The sequence below is a fragment of the Actinia tenebrosa genome, unplaced genomic scaffold (genome assembly GCF_029948245.1).
Source record: "Actinia tenebrosa isolate PJP-AT-01 unplaced genomic scaffold, QUT_ActTen_1.0 PGA_scaffold11__36_contigs__length_13525064, whole genome shotgun sequence".
Classification (NCBI taxonomy): domain Eukaryota; kingdom Metazoa; phylum Cnidaria; class Anthozoa; order Actiniaria; family Actiniidae; genus Actinia; species Actinia tenebrosa.
Window position 1 is genome coordinate 414,934 of NW_028292571.1, and position 23,811 is coordinate 438,744.

Below are 23,811 nucleotides of genomic sequence, written 5' to 3' on the forward strand. Positions count from 1 at the left end.
ATGTGAAATGGAAAGTCGCATCCTCTTACGAAGTCTATTGCGACTTGGTTCATAGTTACAACAATGGAGAAAAGTCTTCTCTTATGTCCAAGTTTCTACCCAAAGGTAATCCATTTGACTCAGAAGAATACACCCCCATTTCTTTGAGCTATGACTTGTTCAATTTGGTAGAAAGCATAAACATCACCATTAAGGTGGACGGAAAGACGGTGGATTTTAACGGACGTAAGATCAATCTCGTTTTGGAATTCATATAATGGGCCGCGTAGAGGACAAACTCAAAAGGATTTACTATGGACCCGAAGGCTATTGGAAAGGAGCGTCGGCCATCAAGAAACTCGCGACCGCGGCCAGGGTATCAGATGAAACGGCTAAGAACTGGCTAAGAAAACAAACCCTCTGGCAGGTCTATCTTCCCGTGCCTAAGTACATTCCCAGGCCCAGCTTCACCGTAAATGCCCCCAATGAAGTTCATCAGGCGGATTTGCTTTTCTTGCCGCACGACAAGGTGCGAAGAAAGACCTATAGGTACGCTTTGACCGTAGTCGATATCGCAAGCAGATATAAGGACGCCGAACCCATAACCAGCAAGGCTTCTGGGGAAGTCGCAGAAGCCCTAGGTAGGATTTATAAGCGCGTCTTGAAATGGCCTAAGCTGCTGCAAGTGGATGCGGGGACAGAGTTCATGGGTGTGGTTACTAAGACCCTTAAAGACCACGACACTAAGATTAGGAGAGCTGAAGCTGAGTACCACAGGGGTCAGAGCATCGTCGAAAGATTCAATAAGACCTTGGCCGAGCGTCTCTTTGGGTACCAGTATTGGAAAGAGCTGGAAGATCCCTCCAAACGCAACAGGGAATGGACTCAGAGGCTCCCCCAGGTCGTCGCGGCTTTGAACAACGAGGCGGCCAGGGCTACGGGAATGAAACCCAAGGATGTCATAAAAAAGAAACACGTGGAACACAAGTCCTTCGTCAGAAGTTCGAGGGCGGTCTTCCCCCAGGAAAAGAAATTAGGTAATGTCACGGTTCGATATCTCTATGAGCCGGGTGAACTAGAAGGAGGATCCAAAAGAGCTACGGATCCCAATTGGTCTTTGGAAACTTACCAGATCCGAAGTGCGATAGCTAAGAAGGGTCAGCCCATCTTGTATTATCTTCATGATGGTCCCACGCGTGGGTTCGTCAAAGAAGAACTGCTTATCGTGTGATGTCCGAATGCTATCGTATGGATACCATCATCACACATCCATCGCTTACCGTCAAATGCAGACAGTGACACCTTCTCCTGTGTAACGTTGTGTATTTGATGTCCGTAGCTGCGCAGGCTGTTCATTTTATGTCGCTGTTCCTTACGCGTACGCAGGACCTTTAAGTAGGACTCGTGCGTAATGTCCTTCTTAACCACGTATTTTTTTACGCCTTTAGCTTTCTTTTCTACACCGTCCAGCTTTAGCACGCTGTACATCTTGGGTTTCAGGCCCACGTATTCCACTATGGGTTTTCCTTTCATCTCATCCTTCATTTTCCCGATTACTTTCTTGTTTTTAGGGGAGTAAAGAAAGTGGTCGCGTGGGTAATCGCTGGTGTCGTATTCATCGATGTCGGGAACACAGTCTTCGTAAATGTCTTCCGTCTGCACCTCTAGTATCAAGGAATCGGTGTCGGTGTATAAGAGGCGGCACTTATCACCGTATTTCGGTTTTAGCTTGTCGTAGTAAAACTCATACATGAGCAGCTTTGATAGGTCTAACACTGTAAACCCCGTGTATACGGGTTTATTCAGGAATAAATTCGCTTTCTTCATGTGAATCACGTAGAAGTTTAACATTTCTACGTATCTAACGAATCCAGGCTGTGACACGTATGCTTCTGCTTCCGTTCTGGTGCTGGCTATCTTTATGCTTACGCGCTTGCGGATGTTCTCCATTGTCTTACCAAATACGCTATTGTTCATTAGTTTAAACAGGTTCTTTTCGAAGTCATTCTTTGCCTGCGTACGCTTTTGTGTGTTAAAGTCAATGTAGGAGCGCATCCATGGTTCCTGCGTGAACTTCAAAACGCGGTGAATCTTCTTCACGCGTAAGCCGTGGCGCACATAGAACTGCAGGTTGCGGTAATGCACCACGTACTTCTTCTTGTCCATCAGGTTCATCGTTAGCTTCCTGTAGGGTTTGTAGCCAGGACACATTTCCCTCTGCAGCGGACTTAGCTGCTTAAATGGTATTTCTATTGCTTCTGGTGCTAATGGGAACTCATTGTGTGCGTCGTGCAGGCGCTCTGGGTACTCCAGATCCACTTCTAACACGTAACCTTTGTCGTCTTCTTTACCTACATTTAGGTAAAACTCTATGGGCTTTATGTTGTCCCATTCGAAGTCGCGTACAGGTAAGTACTGTGACATTGCCCAACCATAGAGGTTGTTTGCGTCTAAGTAGAAGATGTATGTGGTTGGTTTCTCCGGGTTGTACTCCACCGTGGGATTGTTCGCTTTTGCGTATCGTCTGCTGGGTCCGCAAACACCGCCGCGGATACCGTCTTCCATAAAGCGGTACATGTCGTATTCCGTTAGGAGATCCAGTTGCGCGTTTGTCTTCTTTAGAAGCGCACTCCAACTAAGCCCAGGAGCCGTGTAGAAGTTCGCTGGATCCAACCCGTAGTATTCCATTGCCATCTTTCGAAAGCTTTGGAAAACATCTGCGAGCAGCACTACGTCTGAACGTAGGTAGATGTCGTGGTATTCTCCCATATTCTCACAGGAGTACTTTTCCCACACATCTAACGCATGCTGGTACTCCTCGTCCTTTATGCCGGACTCGTTTAGGGTGCTGTAGAATCTCTCTTTGGGTGGTAGGGGTTCTTCGAATCGCTCCCAGGAATCCATGTATTCGTATGGGTAGACTCCTTTCCTTTCCGCGCCGTATTGACTGGAAATGGGGAACTCCGTGTTGTATTTAACCAAGTTTGCTAAGGAGTCCGCCATGAACTGCTGCGAGTCTAAGAACTTCAGCTTACCCACAGTTACGGACATGTACCTTTCTTTGTTGTTGGGTATGCACTTTACTTCGGAGCCGTCTGTTCCTTGTAAAAGTAAGTGACTGTCGTAACCCCTTAAATTGTGAAAGAATACGGGTATTTCCATTTCTGGGTCTACTTTGAAGTTTATATTGCATTTCCAATGAGCCGCTCCTCTGTATTTACCCGTGATGTGGCAGTGATCCCTAACCTTATCCACATAGAAATCCTCAACAAATGCTTTGTGGCAGTGAATGCAGTGCGTGGAGGGCTTTCCCGGCTTCTCACCTTTCTTAGCATACTTCCCGCATTTAAAATGAGCTTCTCCTAGATACTTTCCATCTTCATCCCACGCTTTCTTGGCTCGTCTTCCAAACTGAAGAAGCGCATGTTGACAAATGTGGCATTTTTTTGCCTTGTTAAAAGCCTCCTGGTTCTCTTTGGTAAATTCCATCTTCTTTGGACGTCTTAATTGTTCTCTAATCTCCCCCTCCTCTTCTCGCAATGCTTCTAGAAACTCATTAGCTGCGTTCTTACCTCGGTAAATCACAGGAGGGTTTGCTTTACCGTCTGATCTGACTACTATGTAACCAAAGGAGCAGATCTCGTGTAATCCTACCTTATTCGTGGCGCCACGTTTCTGCTCTTCCTTAGTTATCAACGCTTCGAAGTCTGCATATATCACGTAAGGCACTTGCATCTGCTTTTGATGGTCTGCGTATGAAAGCTCTTTGTTGGTGGGCATCTGGATCCGTTGCGCCACTTCTTCGACTCCGCGGCAGATCTCATCGTGTTTCTTTAGGGCATTTAAGGATGTAAATGACAGCAAGCAGCAGTCGCAGAAGTACTTTTTACCTTTGTGCTTAGTATGTCTGTAGAATAGTCTGCTAATGTGTTTAACCCATGAGTAGTGTCCGCCGTGGTAGAATAAATGTACGCGCTCTCCTTTACTTTTTGACAGAACTAACGGTACTATCGTCTGCTCTCTGACTCCGTAAACGTTAATTGCTAGATCGTTTATTTCCTCAAATATGGGGATGTCTATCAACTGCATGGGAAATTCCACACCATCCCACTCTAAATCATCTGTGGGATACTTACTTGTCCTACAGGGATCCTTCTCTGCTGGATACAGTGCAGACCTGATTGCCCACATAAAGCATCGATTGTCTTCATTCTTCACGTTTACAATAGCCTTCTTCCTTTCTACCCACGTTGGTAGCGGTACGTAACTCCCCCCTCGTATGGGTACGTACCTGGCTATACTTATCTCTATTCCTTCAACCTCCTCTACTGTCCAACCCGATCCTTCTTTCGTGTAGTTAGACAGCGACTCCATTATTGCTTCTAAGGCTTCACTGAGTGACCTATCCAGATTCGTGGATTCTAATATCACTAACGACTTTGATCGCAACATTGCTGTCGTCATTACCTCGTCTTTTGACAAACTTACTTCTACCATTATGCTCGCTTTCAGGGCTCCTAATTCTTCTATACCTTTTCGGAGAGTCCTTTTAACCTTCCTTTCTGACTGACGCCAAAACTGTCTAACGTCAATCTCACCGTTACCGGGTATTGACACCGTGCTGAAGTTGCTTTGGGATTCCATCTATATAATAGGAAATATTTTATACCTAATACCAAGCACTTTTTAAGTCGTCGTAGTCGTACTCACAGTCCTGACAATGCCAAAACAATTTAACCTTAGTCTCAAACTTCTTACCACATCCACAATCATAACTGCTCATACACTTCGTCTTCATTTTCAAATGCTTTTTCAAATCCGCTTCTTTCTTAAAAGTTCTCTTACATTCTTCGCACTCCATATATAGACTAACATATTTTACATAAACTCGGGATGCGGGTAATCGCGGTACGAATCGAGGGGGGTACTTTAGACGGGTAATCCTCCGGTTGTCGTTGCGCTGGAACCCCCATCCCCTATACTACTTCATAATAATAATAATAATAATAATAATAATAATGTATATATATAGCGCTAAATCCACTAATTGCTCAAAGCTGCTCACTAATAAAAAATAATAAATGATTTAACTAAGCTAATTTAAAATTGAGATAAAAAATATGTGAAACAAAACGATGAAAATTGTAATAATTGTAATAATTATAAATTAAAAGCTAACTTAAACAAATGTGTCTTTAGAGAATTTTTAAAAACAGACACAGATGGGGACTTTCGTATTTCTAGCGGCACATTGTTCCACAATCTTGGTGCAGCAACATCAAAAGCACTGTCTCCATACGTTTTACGATTGCTATTAGGTCCATACGTTTTACGATTGCTATTAGGTATATAGATAGCACTTATAAAAGCATGGATCAAGATCTCACAAGTAGTTTTATTTAGAAATTTGCGAATCTTAGAAATGTTTCTTAAGTGAAAAACGATGTCTTACATATCTGTTTAACATGATCCTCCATACTAAGTGAATGGTGAATATGTGAATATGTGAATAAGTGAAATAATAATACACCTAAATTTCGAACAGAATGACTGGGCGCTACACTTTCAGTTCCTACTAGTATATTAGCAATATCAGGCCTAGGACGAAACTTAGAGCTTATCACTATCAGTTCAGTCCTGTCTTGGTTTAATTTGAGGTAGTTTCTAGTCATCCAGCAGTCAATATCCTGAACACAACGTTCAACTGCGAGATTTTTAGAACAACTTGTTTTGAACGATACATATGTTTGAGTATCATCAGCATGTACATGATATTGCAATTTATATCTTTTGATGAAGTCTACAATTGGAGATGTGTACAGAACATACAACAACGGTCCCAAGACCGACCCTTGAGGAACACTACGAACTAACGACTGTTTTTCACGGAAACAGCCGGTATTTGTTAGCTACGTGCTGGCTTATTATATTCCACAGGTGAGGTCTCATTACTCTTTACTATCCCTTGGTCTGCTGCTGGTCAATAGAACTAAAGTATTCAATAGAAATCAAAAGCAGAAGATCACCCTTGTCAAGTGTGAAAACTAGACTTGGGGTCATATTATTCAGTACAACAAACTTATAAGTTATTCTATTCCTAAACAAATAGCAGTTTTATTTTAAAAAGTGTCCCCGCCCTCTCCGTGTTCCACACCTATTCCCCTGCTCGTTCTTTTGAGGAACCGACCCGGACCGCCCTGAAGTGGCGCTGATCTTAGAAATCTTAGGCAGGCAGTAAGGCAGTTTCTGTTGAGTGGTAGGACTTGTATGCAGACTGGAAGAGCTCCGAACAGATGGTTTGTAGTAATGTAGTGTGATAACTGGACTGATGCAGCTTTTTCAATTAACTTGGAGACAAACTTTACATGAGAAATAGGACGAAAGTTTTCAATCTTGGTGAAGTCGGCGCCAGGTTTCTTTAATGTTGGTAGGAGAGCAGCAATTTTGAAGTCATCAGGAAAAGTACCAGTTGATGGAGAAATGTTAACAATGTTGGTCAGGACAGGCAGTAACACAGGAAAGCATTCTTTCAGCACCAATGCAGGTAAAGGATCAAGTCTACATGATTTACCTATTAATTTACCTGCAAGAGATTTAACACTATCTTCACTGATACTAGCAAAGTTCTGGATATCAGTTACACATTTCAATGGTTGGTGGACTTCAGGATCAGAGAGAGCTATGTTTTACCCTATCAAGGAGCGATGTATTCGTTCAATCTTGCCAGTAAAAAAAGCAGCAAAGCTGTTAGCAAGAGTTGCATTATCACAGGAAGGTGGTTAGTGATCCTCGCAAGAAGGTTTCTGTATTTACAGCATTAAAAGTGCACGTTGAACATTGGAATGGTCATTAATAAACGTGGTGTAATATTCAGATTTAAGTGACATTACGAGATTGTTGACAACAGTACATTGACGTGTATATTCCTGACGATCAACTTCTAGTCTGGATTTACGCCACTTGCCGTTGGAGGGATTCGTTGCAGATCTAAGGTTGTGTTTTGGTGTGTATGGATGTAGCAATTCTTTCAGGTACTCCGGAGCTAAGCCATTTGCTGCTTTGTATGTATGAAGCAGAACTTTAAATTGAACGCGCTTTTCAATTGGCAAGACCAGTGTAGTTTTATTAGCAGTGGTGTCACATGTTCTGATTTACTTGATAGCGTGACAAGCCTTGCAGCAGATTGCACGTGGCCAGTGTCCTTGATGCTATAATCACCAAATATATACATGTGTACTTAAAAATAAATACATATTTTACCAGGGTAGGCCCGTCAGGAAAGCTGTTATCAAGGAGCGCCCTGGACTTTGACTTGATTCCTTGATGATTATCCTATATTATGATTGTGCTTCACCCTAATATATCGAAAGATTCTCGAAAGCTGAATAATTCCTTTAAATCAAGTTGACAAACTCTACATTTGTACGAGAAATTAATGACAATGTCCAAACTTTTTTGTGTGTGGAGTATATAACACCAAGACCACCATGTGCAAACTAGGGAACAGTCGATGGATCAAGTAGTGACATGAAATGGCCGGACATATGAAATTTGGTTGATATATTAAAAAGTTGAAAATTATCTCGTAAACAAGTTTTGAATGAATTTTTGAATTTTGCATTCAGTCCTTAAAATCTCCAGACATGCTGAAAACGATTTTGGGGAAAGATATTCAGCAAACGGCGGGAGGGGAAGGGGACTCATTCAAATTGACTTGAAGTTTGTCCAGAACTGGACCCACTTTTATCGGTGCGCGCACGGCGGAGACGAACCTAGTAGCCGAAATAGACTGGTATTTCCTTTCATTTTTGAGATATAAATTAATCATTTAGTGAGAAAAGTGGATCTAGTTCTGGACTAAGTCATTGGATCACTCCATATGTTGCCAGAATGTGTTAAAGGGAAGAGAGAAAAGTCCTGGGGGGGGGGGGGGGGGGGTACTCCCCTATATTTGCTATACGGGTATGTGCCGCCCTATAGGGTATGGTTTTTCGGCTTTTGGGTCTGGGGTAGGGTATCATTTTTTGACATTTTGTCTGGGATAGGGTAACATTTTAGTCTGGGATAGGGTTAACGATTTGGTCACTTTTGTCTGGCGAATAGGCTACGCTTTCTGCCGGCACAAAAACAATAAAAACGTAAGTAAATATTGATTGCAATCGATCGTAAGACCGTATTTTCCGTCTTTTAGTCTGGGATAGGGTGTACGATTCTTAGTTTTAGTCTGGGGTAGGGTATGTAAAATCAAAATTTTAGGTCTGGGATAGGGTCAGGGTTTTGAGGTCCTGGCGGCACACCCCTACCCAAGTTGGGGTGGTAGTACCCCCCCCCCCCCCCCCGGGAGAAAAGTGTCCTCGGCCAGAACCAATAACAATCGCAACATTTCTGGCATTTGAGTTATTGGCACCGATTTGGACAGGGAAAAAAAATCCCTGTAATTGAGATAAAATGTTAGCACAGGAAGGTAACCTATATACTTGGGTGACAGGCCGGGTCTTCCCCTGGAACCTCCTTGAACATTCAGTCAACTGAACACTTTGCAAAAACGTAAATTTCTTATTCCTTTAGTTTTTCATTTTGCTGACTGAAGCCGAAACGTTCACAATTTAGTTTGATTCATTAGCCCCGTAGGATTTGAAAAGCTGAGAAATATATTTTTCTTCATATCAGTCTCCTGTTTCAAATCAGTTATTGAAATATCAATAGGAAAGTAGTTTGGCAATCACCTCTTCTTCCAAAGTCCCTGATTTTACCGAGATATTTTGGTTGCCGACTGTGAATCTCTATTGACTAAACTTATAACAGTCAAAGATGTATAAACGACCAATAATCATTTTCTTCTAGTGGTGTTTATTCTCATTCACCAATGACAATTAGGGATTTAAATATATGTTTTCTCACAGGAGACATTTAAAAGTCCATTAAATAGATGTTAGTTGTTGATAAGAAATCAAGAATCTCCTTCTTCGTTGACGAGTTCTTGAGGAGGTGCAAATCGTTTGACAGATCCCAACACGATGCTAGGCCTAGCGCGCTTCATGGATCGACTCAGCTGCCAGCTCCTCCTCCGTCCTTTTTTGAATACAATTATGTCCCGGCACCTAATGCAACCCCACAGGCATGACAATATCTCGATATATCCTTCTCTGAATTTATCATTCCTGATAACGAAGATGATAGGATTTAATGCAGAATTAAAGAAGCCACACCAGTAGGCTGCGACTCCCAGGCCCCAAGGAAGCTGGAGAACGTCTTGTCTGGAGCTCGCTAGAACTATAAGAATTACAAATGGCATCCAACAAAGCAAAAATACGATCAGAACTAAGAGAAGAGTGAATGTTATTCGTCGTTGCAGACGAATTACCTCTTGGCCTCCTTTTGTGTACTGAGCGATCCTAATGGAATGCTTTTGTACTGCAATAAAAATCCTTATATAAGCATATCCCATAATTAACAACGGAGTGACGAATGCAAGCAATACTAGAAGGAGGAGATAGAGACGCTCGGTGACGCGCTTCGGGAAGCTCACGCCACAGGCTAAGGTGCTGGAGTTGAACGAAAAGTGTCCCCATCCGAATATTGGCTGGATAGACACAAGAACACTCAGAGACCATACAAGTGCAATCATGTACCAAGCGCGACGTATGTTGATAGCTCTTGATAGCGGCTTCACCAACGCATGATACTGCTCAATACTCATAATCGTCAAGGTAAATATTGATACACAGAAGAACAGTGATCCCAGAAATCCATGGAGCTGGCAAAAAGCGGAGCCGAACACCCAATCTCGAGCAATACTCGTCACCAGGCAGAAAGGCATTGATAGCAATGCGACCCCAAGATCACCACCAGCCAAGTTAATAATAAACATGTATCTTGGAGTCTGCATAGAATAGTTTAGATAAACGACTGTTATGTTAAATATGTTAGTTAATATTGCTACACCCATTATGATGATGAGAGAAGTAGCTTGGAAGGCAGATTCAATTTCGCTATAGATCACACGGGTTTCAAAAACGCTTCCATTGCCAGCAACATTAATCATGGTTGATTGTAATAATCGCTAACTTAATTCCCCAGTACTTGATTTTTGGATTTGTAATGTTCAACACATACACGTTTTGCCGTCTTCATCAGACAAGATTCATCACGTCTATGAAGACCTTTAGAGTGAAGAACTGAACCAGTCCACAGCTGTTTAATATGCTAGGAGGAACGTTATGGTATCCGGCATGCATAACGAGCTGCAAGGCCCTCGGATTTGTACGCGTTTCCAATATTTGGTGGCTTCTTTGAATTCCTTAGCCGAACTAAACAATAGACGACGGCATTTCTAAGCAAATAACCTTGAGTAGGGTTTGATTGATATGTGTACTAACGGGGTCCAGCGCTGTCTAATTAGATACCCTAAACCCTCAGTAAATTCCCGCAAAAAATTACGTAACAACAAAAACAGCAACAATCCACAAGTGATATCCGAGATATATTTGAAAAGAAAAGAAAAAAAGATAAGCTATCTGTATACAGCTCTTTCAAATAACAATAAACGTAAAAATGTCTAAAGTGAATGAGTTAATATTTACTTGGGTTATACTTTTAGTGCTCACATCTGAAACAAGATATATACTAGCGACATCTTTAGATCTGTATATTCGAATGAAAAGACCTATAATGCCCTTAATCTTTGAATACATTCTTCAGTATGCATTATGGTATATTCATTCTTTTAAAGCTGTATTAATTTTGATGCGGAACAATTATTTTCATGTATTAGCGCAATTTCGGCTGGAGAAAGCATTACTTAACCATTCATTAATACTGTTAGGTTGTTGGATATGCAGGCTTAATGAGATAATTTAAGTATTATAACAATTAAAGTATAATGATTCAAACAGTCATTCAGAGACTGGCTCCCATAAAAATGAAAAGCTGCATTACTTGAAAACTAAATCGAGGACATTTTTCACCTTAATTTTTGCCTCAATTAAACAACAGAGATAACTACTCGTAGTTCAGTCTGTGCTTTGCTATGAACTTCTTCACAACTCCATATTCCTTGGCCCATCGAATTCAATTGTACTTCGTGGGTTCGAATCCCAGCGAGGTGGTCGGAAATTGATTTTTCCGAATTTATTTCCAAGGGTCTTTCGCCCGGAATAACCTCCTTTCTAAACACTATGACTTATCATTATTTCTAGTCCATGTATTTCATAGTGCCACACGGTCCACATATTCAATTGTACTTATGTACATCCTAATTGTTACTGTGGTAACTTCGTGAAGTTCTCTAGCGACAAATTGTAGTGAAGGCCTGTGAGAAGGAATGATGCTCATACATTTGTTGTACAAATCTGAGAAATGTGCACTGCGGCACTCAGCGACCCTGTGGGCTACGTATTTCATAAGATATCCAAGAGAGAAAACATCTCCCTCGATGCTCTTTCTTGCTTCCCCCTTTACGATTTCGGGCGCAATCCAAGGATAATCTTTGGGACACCTTTTCATTGAGGTTTTCCTTGCATCTACAAATTTCAAGCTCTTTCCAAAGTCAATCAGAACCGGCTGCCAAATTTTCTGGGATAAGTGACAAACTACATTATTGTGCTTAATATCATTATGTAGCCATTGTTTAGAGTGCATAAAAGAAACTGCCTTCACGAGCTTTTCAAGGAAAAGATACCACTCCCTGCCCGATTCCAGTAGGGAGGCCCGGATTGCACTTGATACAGTGTGGCTTGTTTGCCCATTTCCGTGAAACTGAGTCACAAGGAGGTATGGCTTATCAGCTACATGGATTCCCAGGAGTAAGGGCAAGCATGGATGAGGGCTTGGCTTTTGCAATTCCATGAGTGATGAAGCCTCTGCATTTACTTCATCCCGGGAAACGTGAGACTTGTACGATTTAACAACCACTGGAATATTTCCTCGATAAAACATGAACTCGCATGTACCGAAGCTCCCCTCGCCTACCGACACTGGATATCCCTCCGCGGGCTTGGTCAAGTCTTGGTTCCTTATTAGTGGTGCACTTTTATACGCCGGCTTTGAAACGACGACAGGCTTTGCTGTTTGAGTATTTACTTTTCCTACGACGTTGGGATTTCTTTCACGGCTCGCAATAACCATTTGTGCACCCCTCGACTTAATTTGACTTGACGCTACCTGATCAGTTTGAATGCCAATGCTACTCACTAGTTTTGACTTAAGCTGAAGACGTTCTCTCCTTTCTTCTTCTCTTTTTTTCGCCTTATGCCGGACTTTCTCTTGTTTTCTTTCTTCTTTAGTGTGTCTCCTGAATCGCTTAACGGCTTTATCGCTTTGCACAATATCCATAACTACTTAAACAGAGTGGAATCGAACGAGAGATCTAGCATATAGAGAACTTGGATTTTGATTTGAACAAAGTTTTTATCTATTTGTCAAGGCTCTAATTCACCAAGTGGGGTTAGTTTACACTAATTAACTGATACACTGTTATCGAGATAATTAAACACGTTAACTACCGGCCTAATTTGAGAATGGCTGTGAAAACAGATAAAGGCGTTAAAACTAATTACAGACCACCCGCCTCTGGCCGCAATCACTGGCCTATGAGCGCCCTGGCTTTGAGCTTTAACAAACGCGGCAGTTTTCCCAGCGCTTAACGCTTGACTTTCTAACTTTTTCACGCTACAAGATGTCCTTATCAGTTGCTTGTGATGTTTGTGAACGAAAGTTTTTGAATACTAAGAGCCTTAAAAAGCATCGATTAGAAAGACATGGTGTTATCAATGCTTTCATTCCAAAATTTCTGGATGCCAGTGGATTGACCGCTGCTATACCTACAGCTGAGTTAATGGCGAAGGACTACGCTGCAGAGGAACATTATCATCAATGGCTTGCTTGCGTCACAGAAAGGATAAATGGGGCACATAACCCAGGATTCAAAGGTGAGTCTATTTTTTTCGCAGGCATCTCACTCTTATTTGTCACTAACTAAATCTAGTATGTACGTAGGGGAGGGACATGAAAGTAAGAATTGCTAAGGAATTTTAAAAACAAAGGAATTCTCGCAGCGATTGGCCGCCCTCGGCGCTTCAAAGATATGTATGGGATTGTATTTACATGCTTGTTGCTATGCACGTTTTATTCCATCTTTTATCGATATGCATACCTGTAGGTGACTCTAAGTTAAAGAGTTTATTCGGTAGTCAGTATTATCCACTCTCTTGAATTATAGTGACCATGACCGTACTGATATTGTTGTTCACAGGAAGATGGTTTAGAGTTGACGTCAATCAAACGCCAGAAGTTTATTTCAGACATGTCATCAAATTACTAGATGTACAACTAAATAGCGTTCGTAAAGCAAGCCACAAAAGACCACCAATTTTATGTAGAGAGTCTTTAAGGTATTCCTATAAACTATATGACGTTCAATCTTTAGCCGATCTCCTCAGCGCCCAAACATACGTACCTTTCAAGGAAACGGCTACCTTCGTAGATGATGAGGAAACTAATGACTTTCCTGTCGAGAACGTGGGTGAATTTGACGCAAGAGCAGCTGTAGAAGCTGCCAAAAGACGAGCGTACCTTCCTAATCCTAAAAGACCAACAGCTAGAAGTAAAATTGTTGTGAGTGAAGGTGAAGGACGCGCTACGAGAGAACTTGAACTACAGTGGTGGCCAAACCTTTATAAGACCAATTTCGGGAAGCTGACTTTTCGTTTTTTTGTACAAAAGAAAGTGTATTGAATTGAGGAAAAGACCTTTGTTTTATCTGAATGCTTATGCTCAAACTTCTTTCCATTTAAGTGATAGTTGGGAAAGAAGCTTATCTTGATATTCACGAGTATAATTAGTATTATTCGTTCCTTTGATTTGTGGAATTTTACTTGGTTGTAAGGCTCTTTCAATAGTGATTTAGCATCGATAACGCGAGCCTCAAACACGAAGGCGCGAGTGCATGTCTTTCATGTGCGCGATATGTCCTAACGTGGTTGACGTTCATATGTTCATTATGTGTGTAACGATACTTACTGTACTTTGTATCAGCTAAGATGTCACTTTAGTAATTCCTATTTTAAAAAGAAAGAAATAGAAAAAAAAAAAGGTTATTGATGATCTCACTGTTGTAGCTGTTAAGTCTAAACATATGTGACCGCCAGCCTGCATTTGTTGACTCCAAACAGAGATCATAACACCACCCACCACGTGAAGGAACCAGGTCTGACTTTGCCCAATAAGAGGCTTTTATTTGAGACGCATATTTGGGCCATTTTGGGTAGTTATGAAACATTCCACAGAACTACGGGCGAGTCACCTAGTAATCCTGCTGCCTTCGGGCGAGACACCTGGAAGGCACGAGGGAATGTTTCACATGAGAGAATCTTCTCAAAGAAATACGGGCGAATCACCTAGTATTTCTTCTGCTTTCGGGCGAAACACCTAGAAAGCAAAGGAAGTCTCTTTTGAAACATAATTAACAATTTTTCACAGAACTACGGGCGAGTCACCTAGTAATCCTGCTGCCTTCGGGCGAGACACCTGGAAGGCACGGGGGAAAAATTGATAATTAAAAACTGTTACTTTGAAAGTCCGAGTTGTTACATTTGTCTACTTCATCCACTGGATAATTTTAAACAGTATCTCCTTTCGGTGTTTTTCCATTTCATCAAATGTCCAGAAAAATGTTGGCAATGATGTTCTTTGAATGAACATATCTTTAGCTGCCAAAATTACTCCAACACCACAACTCCCAGAACCAACACCAGTTTTTGGTTGGTCTGGCATCGCAAATCGAGTAAAAGAAAGATCCCACTTATCTTTTTCGAAATCCTGTGTGAATCCTGTCTGAAACTCAAGGGACATCTCCTTTAGTGCATCCAGAAGTTTCTTGGTTAGCTCGACAGCCTGATTCGGTGGTGCCCAATGAAGACCATCGTCATAGAAGAGCTTCTTGGAACCCACATCAAGACACAGTAAGCCCCAGTGGCATTGCTTCACGTGTAGTGGCAGTAGAACTAGAGACAGATTCCTTAAATCCTCAATGGCTATGTAGTTTATCAGCTTCTCTCGTAGTTCCTTGGAGGTTGCAAGTGACAATATCCACATTTGTGTCAATGTGGGTAAAAACACCACACCAGTATTTCCATGCAATTTTACCTCTTCGAGAAACTTAAGGCACACGACACTTAAGCAAAATCCAGAGACATACCTCTCCCCAACAAGTGAAGACACATCTGTGGCATCGAGATTTAAATGATCATGTTTCAAAACAGTCTGTTCTGGGCGTAAATTTCCAAGGACATTTTTTATAGCTAGTGTTTTATGAGTTGAAGCACTAAGCCACTGATGTTCATAATTAACCTCACGGGAAATTTCATCAACCTTAAAAGTTTTGTCCCACAAATCAATGCTTGCTCTTGCAAATGACCCTAGAGATATAAGAAATGTCAAAACTATCATGTTACTTTCCTTAGAAAGAGTGTAATTATTTCATTGAGGCCAGAATGACTAAAGATTGAAGAGAAATATTTTTTGATATTTCTGCTTTCTAACTAGTTTGAGCCAAAGACAATATCTTTAATAATTTACAATTTTTTTCTGATTTCATTTTTCACTGTAATAGATGATAATTCAAATGTTAATTTGAGAAAGTCCTAACAAATAATATTCTGAACCCACCATGAGAGCCAAGGTTGACAGCACAGACACAGGAATCATCATCAATGACACTTTCTAAGTCAGAAATCATGTGAGTGAGAGCTGTAACCACAGTTTTTGGTGGGCGAAAGTCAAGATCCCATGGACATGTAAGGTTCTGCGGGTCAACAACTTCTGTGACTGAGTTCAAATCTATGGCTTTGATGGGAGGTAAAGTCAGTGTAGCCAGTTCCACACGAGTCATGTTGTTTTGAGTCCATAGCTGTTCCAGATCTGGGAAGCAACTACTATTTATATCTGTAGGGGTACTGGTATCTTAAAATTGAAAAAAATAATTGTATTGGCATGCACAAAGGTTCTAGTTACAGTACATTAAATGTTGGAAGTGTGAAGTGGAAGGATTCTGCTTTCAGAATCAGTAGGGTAATCTGAGGGCTGCTAGCAAAAATCTCCTCCCCCCCCCCCCCCCCCCCCTCCCACTCCCCCTCCCAACACACTACTGGGTTCTTTAACACATGTCTGTTTTGGTTATAATTACATAATGCTGCATACCACCTGTGAAGCTCATGCTTTCAGGAGTACATGGTCCATCCTGCTGATCCATGCTGTCACTGCATTCACTGTCACCGGAGAAGGCAAAACTGTTTGGCAATTGACTAATTACATGTGGTAGATTTTTTTCCCATGCTTGGTGATTGTAATTTCCATTGGGCTCATCTACTTTGCAGCACTTGTTTTCATAGATGTAATTTGTGTAGTCTTCCCCCAGAATGTCATTGAGCAGCATATCGATTGCAAAAATAATTTTTTTGTCATCTACATCCCAGAAATCTTGTTTTGGTACCTGCCAACCACATCCTCTGAAATGAAATGGCTTGCCTACAAAGAAGTTGTGATAACTCCCATTAAAGTAGTTTAATACACCACTTAATAAATACCCACCTGCAAGTAGTAATGAGCAGAATCTCAATAGCAAGTATTCATATAATCAGAATTCAGTTACCTTTTTCAATACTAAGTTTTGCTTGACGAAAACAAAGCCGAATAAAAAGCAACTTTGCTGCGTAAGTGTGCACCAATACCTGGAAAACTGCAACAAAGAACAAAAATATCAAACTCTGCTTAAGAAAACGAATAAGTTTTGAAAATTCTTCAAAGAAATTTAAGATAAACGTACTTGAAGTAGCATAGCCTGGACCATCATGGGAAGTAGCCTTTGAGTAGATGACTTTTTCAAGAAGATGAGCTGCTTCTAGACCTTGGTTTGAATAGTTTTTCAGGGAACGAAAAACTCTTAAAAGCATGGGAGCATGCTCTATGACAATATGACCATAATCACCACAGCCAAGCCCACTGTTAAAGAGAAAGTGCAACAGAAAGCCCCATTCTTTACACTGAAAACAAAAAAAGGAAATATATCAAATTATTTTTGCTAAGCAAATTAAGCTTAGCAAAAAAATCTGATTTATGAAATGAGGTACACTATGTACCTTTTCATTACTAAATTTCCTATTCAATTTGTTTTTCCCATTTTCAGAATTATTATTTTTGGAATACATTTTTTAGAATCAAATGGTTTTCCTTTATGTTGAATAACTGATCTTCCAATCAATTTTGTTTAAAAATCTTTAAAAATATTCAGTTGCAAATATTATTGACTGGATATACCTGTAGATCAAAAATATCAATTAGGTGTTCCTCATTACTATCAAATGATTTACTTCGCATTGTTAAGGCAATCTCTTTAAAGCTGTTTGCTACCTACAACACACAAACAATCAATTAATTAATGAAAAGGTCAAGCAAAATAAAACCAATTGTAGTTGATTATGAAAGAAAGTCATAACTGACCTATTCAACAACAGCACAAGTCAAGTGCAAAAAGATTATTTTTATATTTTTCTGATAAATTAATAATACCTTGGTATAAAGATAAAGTTGAATTTCAGCTGCAAAGCTGCTTAGTTCATAACAATAGCTGGCCTCCAGCTCTGTCCTTTTGTTTTTCTTGTTTTTATGGCTGTCATGAATTTGTATGAATCTCTCTTCTATGTCTGCCTTTTTGTCATCGTAATACTCAATCAGCTCATCTATCCTTTTTCCAACAGCTGAAATTCAGCAAGACAATTAAAGTAAGAGAAGTAAAATATTTATTAACTAAAGATCCATACCAGTACCCTAGAAAAAATTCATGAAGAACTTAAACAAGCTTTTATTTTTTGGACCATGGAATGAAACGTCATTCTATGCATGCATGCTTGCTGAGTTAAAATTGGATGCACCAATCAGTGGACTTCCTTGTCATTAACAAGCTAGATTACCTAGCTATCTCACTAAAGCAACAGTGGCAGATTCAGAATTTTAAGAGAGGGGTTCATTTTTGCAAATCTCGACACACTGGCCTAGGGGTACCAGCTGGTTGGGGGGGGGGGGGTTCATTTGCCCCCAATGAAAGCCCCCTAAATCCGCCACTGAGTAATGTTAATATTAGACAAGCATTGCTTTATGTTGCCTAATTAAATGTTTGATTATTATGCTCACCAGAACCCTCTATGGTAATTTCTTCCTCATGTGTGCCATAGTCACGTACAAAAATTCCTTTCGTCTTTAAGCCCTGCATGTACTGAAAGTCATAAGGTCACAGCAGTTTTAGCAGTATTGTTTTATATAAGTATAAATTGTTATAGGACTCCATGCTGTCCAATTAAGACTGAATTGAGTAATGAATTAAACCCATATCAAGAAGGCCTGTCCAATTAAGAAACTAATTTAACAGTTACTTATATGGGATTCCTTAGAAACTATATATAACTAAAAAATCAAACAATAATCTATTTTACTTGATACAATTTTACAGCAAACCACATGCACTTTTGTCTTGGGATAATTTAGTTTGCAGTATTGAAACCATTTTGCAATTCCACTGTCTACTTTTTATGATACCTTTTCTAATAAGATTTACCAAATGGATATTGAAAAAAGACTTACAGCCAATCTTTTTTGAAAAAAAGTTATGCTGTCAAGTATGGTATCCTTTGCAACTTCTTGGTCTTGAAATGATTGTCGCAGCTTTTCCTTAGGCAGCCCAGCAACAACAATAGACTCGAAGTTCTGAAGAATTTTTCTTCCTATGCCACCTAGTTAAAAACAGATAAAGAAGCGAATGAGAATGATAGTGAGAATGATAGTGAGAATGATAATACATATATATAAATAATATATATGTATTATCATAATATATATGATAATATATATATAAATATATATAGCATCTGCATGCTAGGAAAATCTTTTATTACTCAAGTCATGCAGATATATCCCAAAGCTATATAAAAGCAATAGCATTAATTGAGCAAACCTGAAAATGATACAACTTTAATTGAGTTTCTGTCTTCAGCCATTAAAGCATCTTGACCACGTTTAGCCTTTATCGAAATTCTGTTACCAGTAAAGGTTTCGGAACTATATTTTTTCAGCTCTTGGTTGTACTCATCCAGGGCTCCAATTCTATATGACACTAAACCAAATGACTTCAACAGCTGTTCTGTGTTTCTTAGCTCACAGTGCAAAGTACAAATGGTTATTGATGTCAGTTCTTCATCCAAAAGAAACACCAGATCTTCTCGAATACCTTTGAACCTATATTTGAATGACATTTGTAGTGTAATGTATAGAGTAATACAGGCAAGGGATACTGATAGTTGTAGTAAAGGATGCCATAATGCAAATGACCTATTGCAGAGTTTCCATATAAACGCACAAATATTGAAAAGAACGCAGGCTCTGGGAACTCTGTGCGTCATTGGGACATGTCAGAGAGTCCCAAGGACCCCTTGTCTCAAAATCTAGTGGGAACTCTGTATTGTATATAAGCTATCAATAAATGGGCAAAACCTGGACACCTGAAATGGACCCCCCCTTTCTGGACCCCAATCTGGACCCTATTCTGGACCTCCTAGAAAATAAATTTCCTGACATAAACCAAACAAAATCATTATTATTTCATCCTGATCCCGATTGAGTGGGGATTTCGACTTCCACCAATAAATGATGAAATCAGATAATTTATTATAGATATTTGTGTTTTATCCAATGTTATACTTTGTTTGTACTAATTCAAAACAATACAAGGCATATAACCTCATATATATGCTTATGAAGTTTACTGATATTAGATATAGCATACATACCCTCCAATGTTTGCTTTTGATCCCTCAAAATGGTCTGGGCAGCATTTGCTATTTTTCATCTTACAATCTGATGGACATCCCTTTAGATCAAAATATATAAATAGAGAAGCACACTCACCTAAATGGTACATGTAAATAGTCATCAATAGAAAAAGGTATATTTCAGTTTTGACTCGTAAATTAGCCATTAATTTACTTTAAATATTAGAAATATTGCTCTTTTATGCAAAAAATTTGAGTTGATAAAAATGGTTTTTGCCCACCCTAACAGCTGGACATAGAAAGCAGCACTCTACATCAAGACCTCTACCACCCAACTCAAAGTCATCATCATCTTCTTTCTGAAGTAGCACATAAAGAGCCTTTAAATCCAGTGTGACTAAAAATGAAAAAATAATGTTTATTTTCATACATACTATCATAATGTCATAATTACAACTTTTTGAAAAATATATCTATACCTTTGAATTCAACCTGCCAATGTTTCCCATCAACATGAAGACCATCTTTCTTCAAAGCTCTTTTTTGATGGTTGAGGTCTTGAAGAAGTTCCTTGAGATCATTTCTAGTATAAACAAGGAATTTATTTACTATTACTATTTGTATTATTAAGGTCCATAACTTTCTGTATAGATGTGCTGATCATAATTTATGAACAAATTTTCAAGGGCTGACTAATAGTGACTCAAAAACATCAGAAACACAAAACTTTTACCTGTCTTCTTCACAATTAGATATTGCTAATGGGTATATGGCTTTGGAACTCTGAACAGGAAGAAGTGGAGATTGTAGGGGTGATAAGGCAACCAAAACCTGCCTTCGACCTGAAATATTAGAAAAATATTATTAGAAGAAATAGGAATAATTGAATTAAACTCCTATACGCTGTATTATTAATCACCAATAGCAAAGTGCATTTAGAGCTTGGCAGATTTTTAAAAAACCTAACAAACATCATATTAACATTCAGTAGATGTACATTGAGTATTTTGCAATAGGGTTTTACCACCCTTGTGTTATTAGATACATCTTGAATAAGGCATACCATAAAAAGGACGTCCATCTAGTTTCAAACTGAATATAAGTTTGTCTTTTGAGGGGCATCCATGTAGTCTCATTTCTCTGGCACACCAAATAAGTACTGATCGAAGATCAACTTGGTAACCACTGACATTGGCAGGGATCTCCTTTAAACCAAATAAATCCTTTATGCGTTGGAATATCATCGAGCGATAAGCTTTTATCTGATTTTTGTTCAGAAGGATTGGTATGTCTAAAGAATTCTAGGCATAGAGGGAAAAGTAAAAAAAAATGTAAGGTTTTTTATGTAAGTTTATATTAAAGCCTTATAAGCTTAAGATACCTTACCCCAGATCGTCCAAGCTGAGTTAAATTGGTTAAGGTCTGCCAGCCATTGTCAGAGATTCTTGCTTCGAGTTTCAGTAGCAACAGCTTCCAATCTGCGACTCTCATTGTTTGGATCAATTCATTCCAAGCTTCGTCAGAAGTTAGAAGCTCAAATGCCTTTCGTATACCCTTTTTAGAGCAAACTTTATCAAACGCTCGCTGAACATATTCTCGGGCATCTGAGTGTTGGGTTGCAGGATCACTTGCACAGCATTCAGCAAGAATATCTCCAAGGCTCTCGTTATTCTCTTCACAAACGTTTTCCACCTTAGCCATTACATTTCTGGCTCGTTCCCTTATCCTTCTCTTCTTCGTGGCGGGAAGCAGGTCCTCTCCGTTTTCGATTGAAGAAATGTTTGTTAATTTCGGTCGTGGTCCTGTCCTCGAATTCTTTGGAGTAGAAGTTAAATGTGGCATGAAGTCATGAGGTTGACCACTGGTTACGTGGGGAGAAATCGGAGAGAGAGGAAGACGTGTTTTGCCGGGAGATGAAGAGCCGCCATTTTGTAATGGCGCCTGGCAAAGGTCTATTTTATTAATTTCTTCCAAAGCCTTTCTAATTACTGGCAAGTCCTTAACCACGGACAAATGGTTTTGTCTCAAGAGACCTGACACCAGCCCAAATGCAGAAGCGACAAATACTTTTTTGGGCTGTGTTTTTGATTTGTAATAGAAGATGGAAGGAGGTAGTGCGCTTCCGCTGCTGTCGTACAATTCATTGAGGTCGATCGCCTTGATTTCAGCAGCAAACTCTGAAAAAATCGAATTCTCACTGAACTTTGAAGGAGTTTTACAACATATATCCTCCGTTAACAAATACCAGTCTTTTGAATTGTCTAATTTTTCACTGAAAACCCGAAAAACTGCTGGCGACTTTGTTGATGATCTGGCGCCGATCATCATGCTCGCCTGAATGAAGCCCTTTGGAACGAGCGCGAAGCATTGTACAAATTTGCCGCCAAAAGAGCATCCATTCCAAATATGGAATGACTCAAATTACGGATTATCTATTTTGTGTTGACGTTTTACTGTCATTAAGCGGGTCAAATCTCTAGACCTTTCGAAACCGCAGCCTATTGTCTTCTCTCAGCTCGAGACATTGGAATGCGTACAAATCCCAGGGGCTTGCAGCTCGTTATGGTTCAAGTAAGTCGAAGACAATTTACAGCTAACTGTAGTGATGTCATATGTCATAACAACCAAATGCGCAAGATTTCAAACCGGTTCTTGACAGATTAGAATTAGATAAAATGGAACGGCGTCTTTTGATCGATCAAGTCAGGTCAGTTGTTGACCAACGCGTTATTTTTCAACCTTAGTAAGTCTTCGGAGTGGAATAACGCGTTTTCATAATGTTTCCTGTGGTATCAGATGCGACTTGGCCAACAATAATGACTCGTGGCCATCAAATATTCGCCTAGTGTGTTGAATCGGCTTCTACTTTTCAATTGAAAAAGAAAAATCACTCTTGACTATTAGCACTGACAAAAGAAAAACGGTATTTTATGACCCCGGAAGATTATATGAAAACCTTACTTTCAAGTATGTCAAGCAAAGGTTGATTATCTTGTACCGAGTGCTGATGGGGAGTAGGTAGTTTACCCAACTCGACTAGCAGCTATCCGTGAATAAATTACACTAAGGAAAACGAAACAAGCAGGTGAAATACATAATTCATTATCATTGACTATGCCACGATAAATGACAGACGGCGACTCTAGGCAAAGATTCTATTTAAACAGGCCCATGGATACTGCCTTCAAGTGGTCAGAAGGTGACATATTTACTGGTTGAGGCTAAAAGTTCTGGCAACTAATGCAAACAAAAAATCATATTAAACTTCTACTTCTACAGATTTGAAAATAGGGATAGGATTAGGATATTTAAACAAAAATCAAATTGGGAAATAACTGTTTAGTAGAATGAACACGCTGAATTCAGTATTAACTTTGAAAAACTAGATATATTACCTACAGACTTCGAAATTTTGTTTGGAATAAGAGGTTGTGATATTTCCTGTTTTTAGGAACAGTGCTGTTGATGACGTTGTAGGCTTTTTCATTTTCTTTTTCATTCAGTTTGTTAGAACAAAAGCCACACAATTAATTTACCTTTACGATGATCCTCTTACACGATTTACTAATATTCCACATTGGATGTGCTAATTGGCAACATTTTTTAATCACATTCTGGATAAGGGTAGGACTAGAATTAACATGACCACCTCACAAGTTATTAAGCCATTCGTTAATACCAGATCTCTCAAGTACCTTTTTGAAAAAGTCGAGTACTAACTCTAAAGATCTTGCATAAGAATTTAATATGAAAAGTAATACATCGAGATACGCAAGCACGAGTCCATCGTCTTCTTCCATTTATCTACATACAGCCATACCCTGGGTTCCAGAGGAATTTTTTTTCACGGATTTACTACTTGCCGCTTTCAGCAAACCCGCGAACAAGATCCCCCTGGAACCAGAGGGTGACATCCGGCACGTGTTTGAGGCAGAACTGACGACCGCTGGAGCGGCGTCATCTTTTCATTTGGCTGTGAGACAGGCAAGTGAAAGCATCCATGCTGTTTTATAAG

General features: G+C 39.8%; 3 protein-coding genes across 5 annotated transcripts; 1 reads left to right on the plus strand and 2 right to left on the minus strand.

Annotated features, from left to right (window-relative positions):
- Positions 1-8,812: 8,812 nt before the first annotated feature.
- Positions 8,813-11,254, minus strand: LOC116294469 (rhodopsin, GQ-coupled-like). The gene has a single exon (XM_031702067.2). It carries the CDS (start codon positions 10,022-10,024, stop codon positions 8,930-8,932), a length of 1,095 nt encoding a protein of 364 aa, XP_031557927.2. The 5' UTR covers positions 10,025-11,254; the 3' UTR covers positions 8,813-8,929.
- A 1,401-nt stretch (positions 11,255-12,655) lies between these two features.
- Positions 12,656-14,087, plus strand: LOC148912291 (uncharacterized). The gene is made up of 2 exons (XM_089027284.1): positions 12,656-12,908; positions 13,232-14,087. The coding sequence occupies exons 1-2, from the start codon at positions 12,656-12,658 to the stop codon at positions 13,711-13,713; spliced, it is 735 nt and encodes a 244-aa protein (XP_088883410.1). The 3' UTR covers positions 13,714-14,087.
- LOC148912292 (uncharacterized) lies at positions 13,237-22,322 on the minus strand. Of its 3 annotated transcripts, XR_016119267.1 has the most exons (17): positions 21,183-22,322; positions 20,860-21,097; positions 20,530-20,638; positions 20,276-20,379; positions 20,078-20,193; positions 19,815-19,894; positions 18,983-19,263; positions 18,613-18,761; positions 18,166-18,247; positions 17,545-17,732; positions 17,293-17,385; positions 16,802-17,018; positions 16,628-16,714; positions 16,177-16,503; positions 15,646-15,939; positions 13,999-15,395; positions 13,237-13,561 (listed from the first exon to the last, which is right to left on the minus strand). XR_016119267.1 is itself a non-coding variant. In XM_089027283.1 (16 exons), the coding sequence occupies exons 1-16, from the start codon at positions 22,122-22,124 to the stop codon at positions 14,575-14,577; spliced, it is 4,125 nt and encodes a 1,374-aa protein (XP_088883409.1). In that variant the 5' UTR covers positions 22,125-22,322; the 3' UTR covers positions 13,237-14,574. The 3 variants fall into 3 exon arrangements, 2 of the variants coding, with proteins under 2 accessions (XP_088883409.1, XP_088883408.1); XM_089027283.1 differs by having other exon boundaries at positions 13,237-15,395; positions 16,180-16,503; XM_089027282.1 differs by having other exon boundaries at positions 13,237-15,395.
- Between the last annotated feature and the right edge of the window lie 1,489 nt (positions 22,323-23,811).

Coding starts and splice junctions, on each gene's coding strand:
- LOC148912292 (XM_089027282.1), bottom strand. CDS start 22,124: ATGATGATCGGCGCCAGATCATCAACAAAGTCGCCAGCAGTTTTTCGG. Junction 17,733..18,165: donor AATTACCATAGAGGGTTCTG/GTGAGCATAATA, acceptor GCTGAATTTCAG/CTGTTGGAAAAAGGATAGAT. Junction 17,386..17,544: donor AACTTTATCTTTATACCAAG/GTATTATTAATT, acceptor TGTGTGTTGTAG/GTAGCAAACAGCTTTAAAGA.
- LOC116294469 (XM_031702067.2), bottom strand. CDS start 10,024: ATGATTAATGTTGCTGGCAATGGAAGCGTTTTTGAAACCCGTGTGATC.
- LOC148912291 (XM_089027284.1), top strand. CDS start 12,656: ATGTCCTTATCAGTTGCTTGTGATGTTTGTGAACGAAAGTTTTTGAAT. Junction 12,909..13,231: donor ACATAACCCAGGATTCAAAG/GTGAGTCTATTT, acceptor TGTTGTTCACAG/GAAGATGGTTTAGAGTTGAC.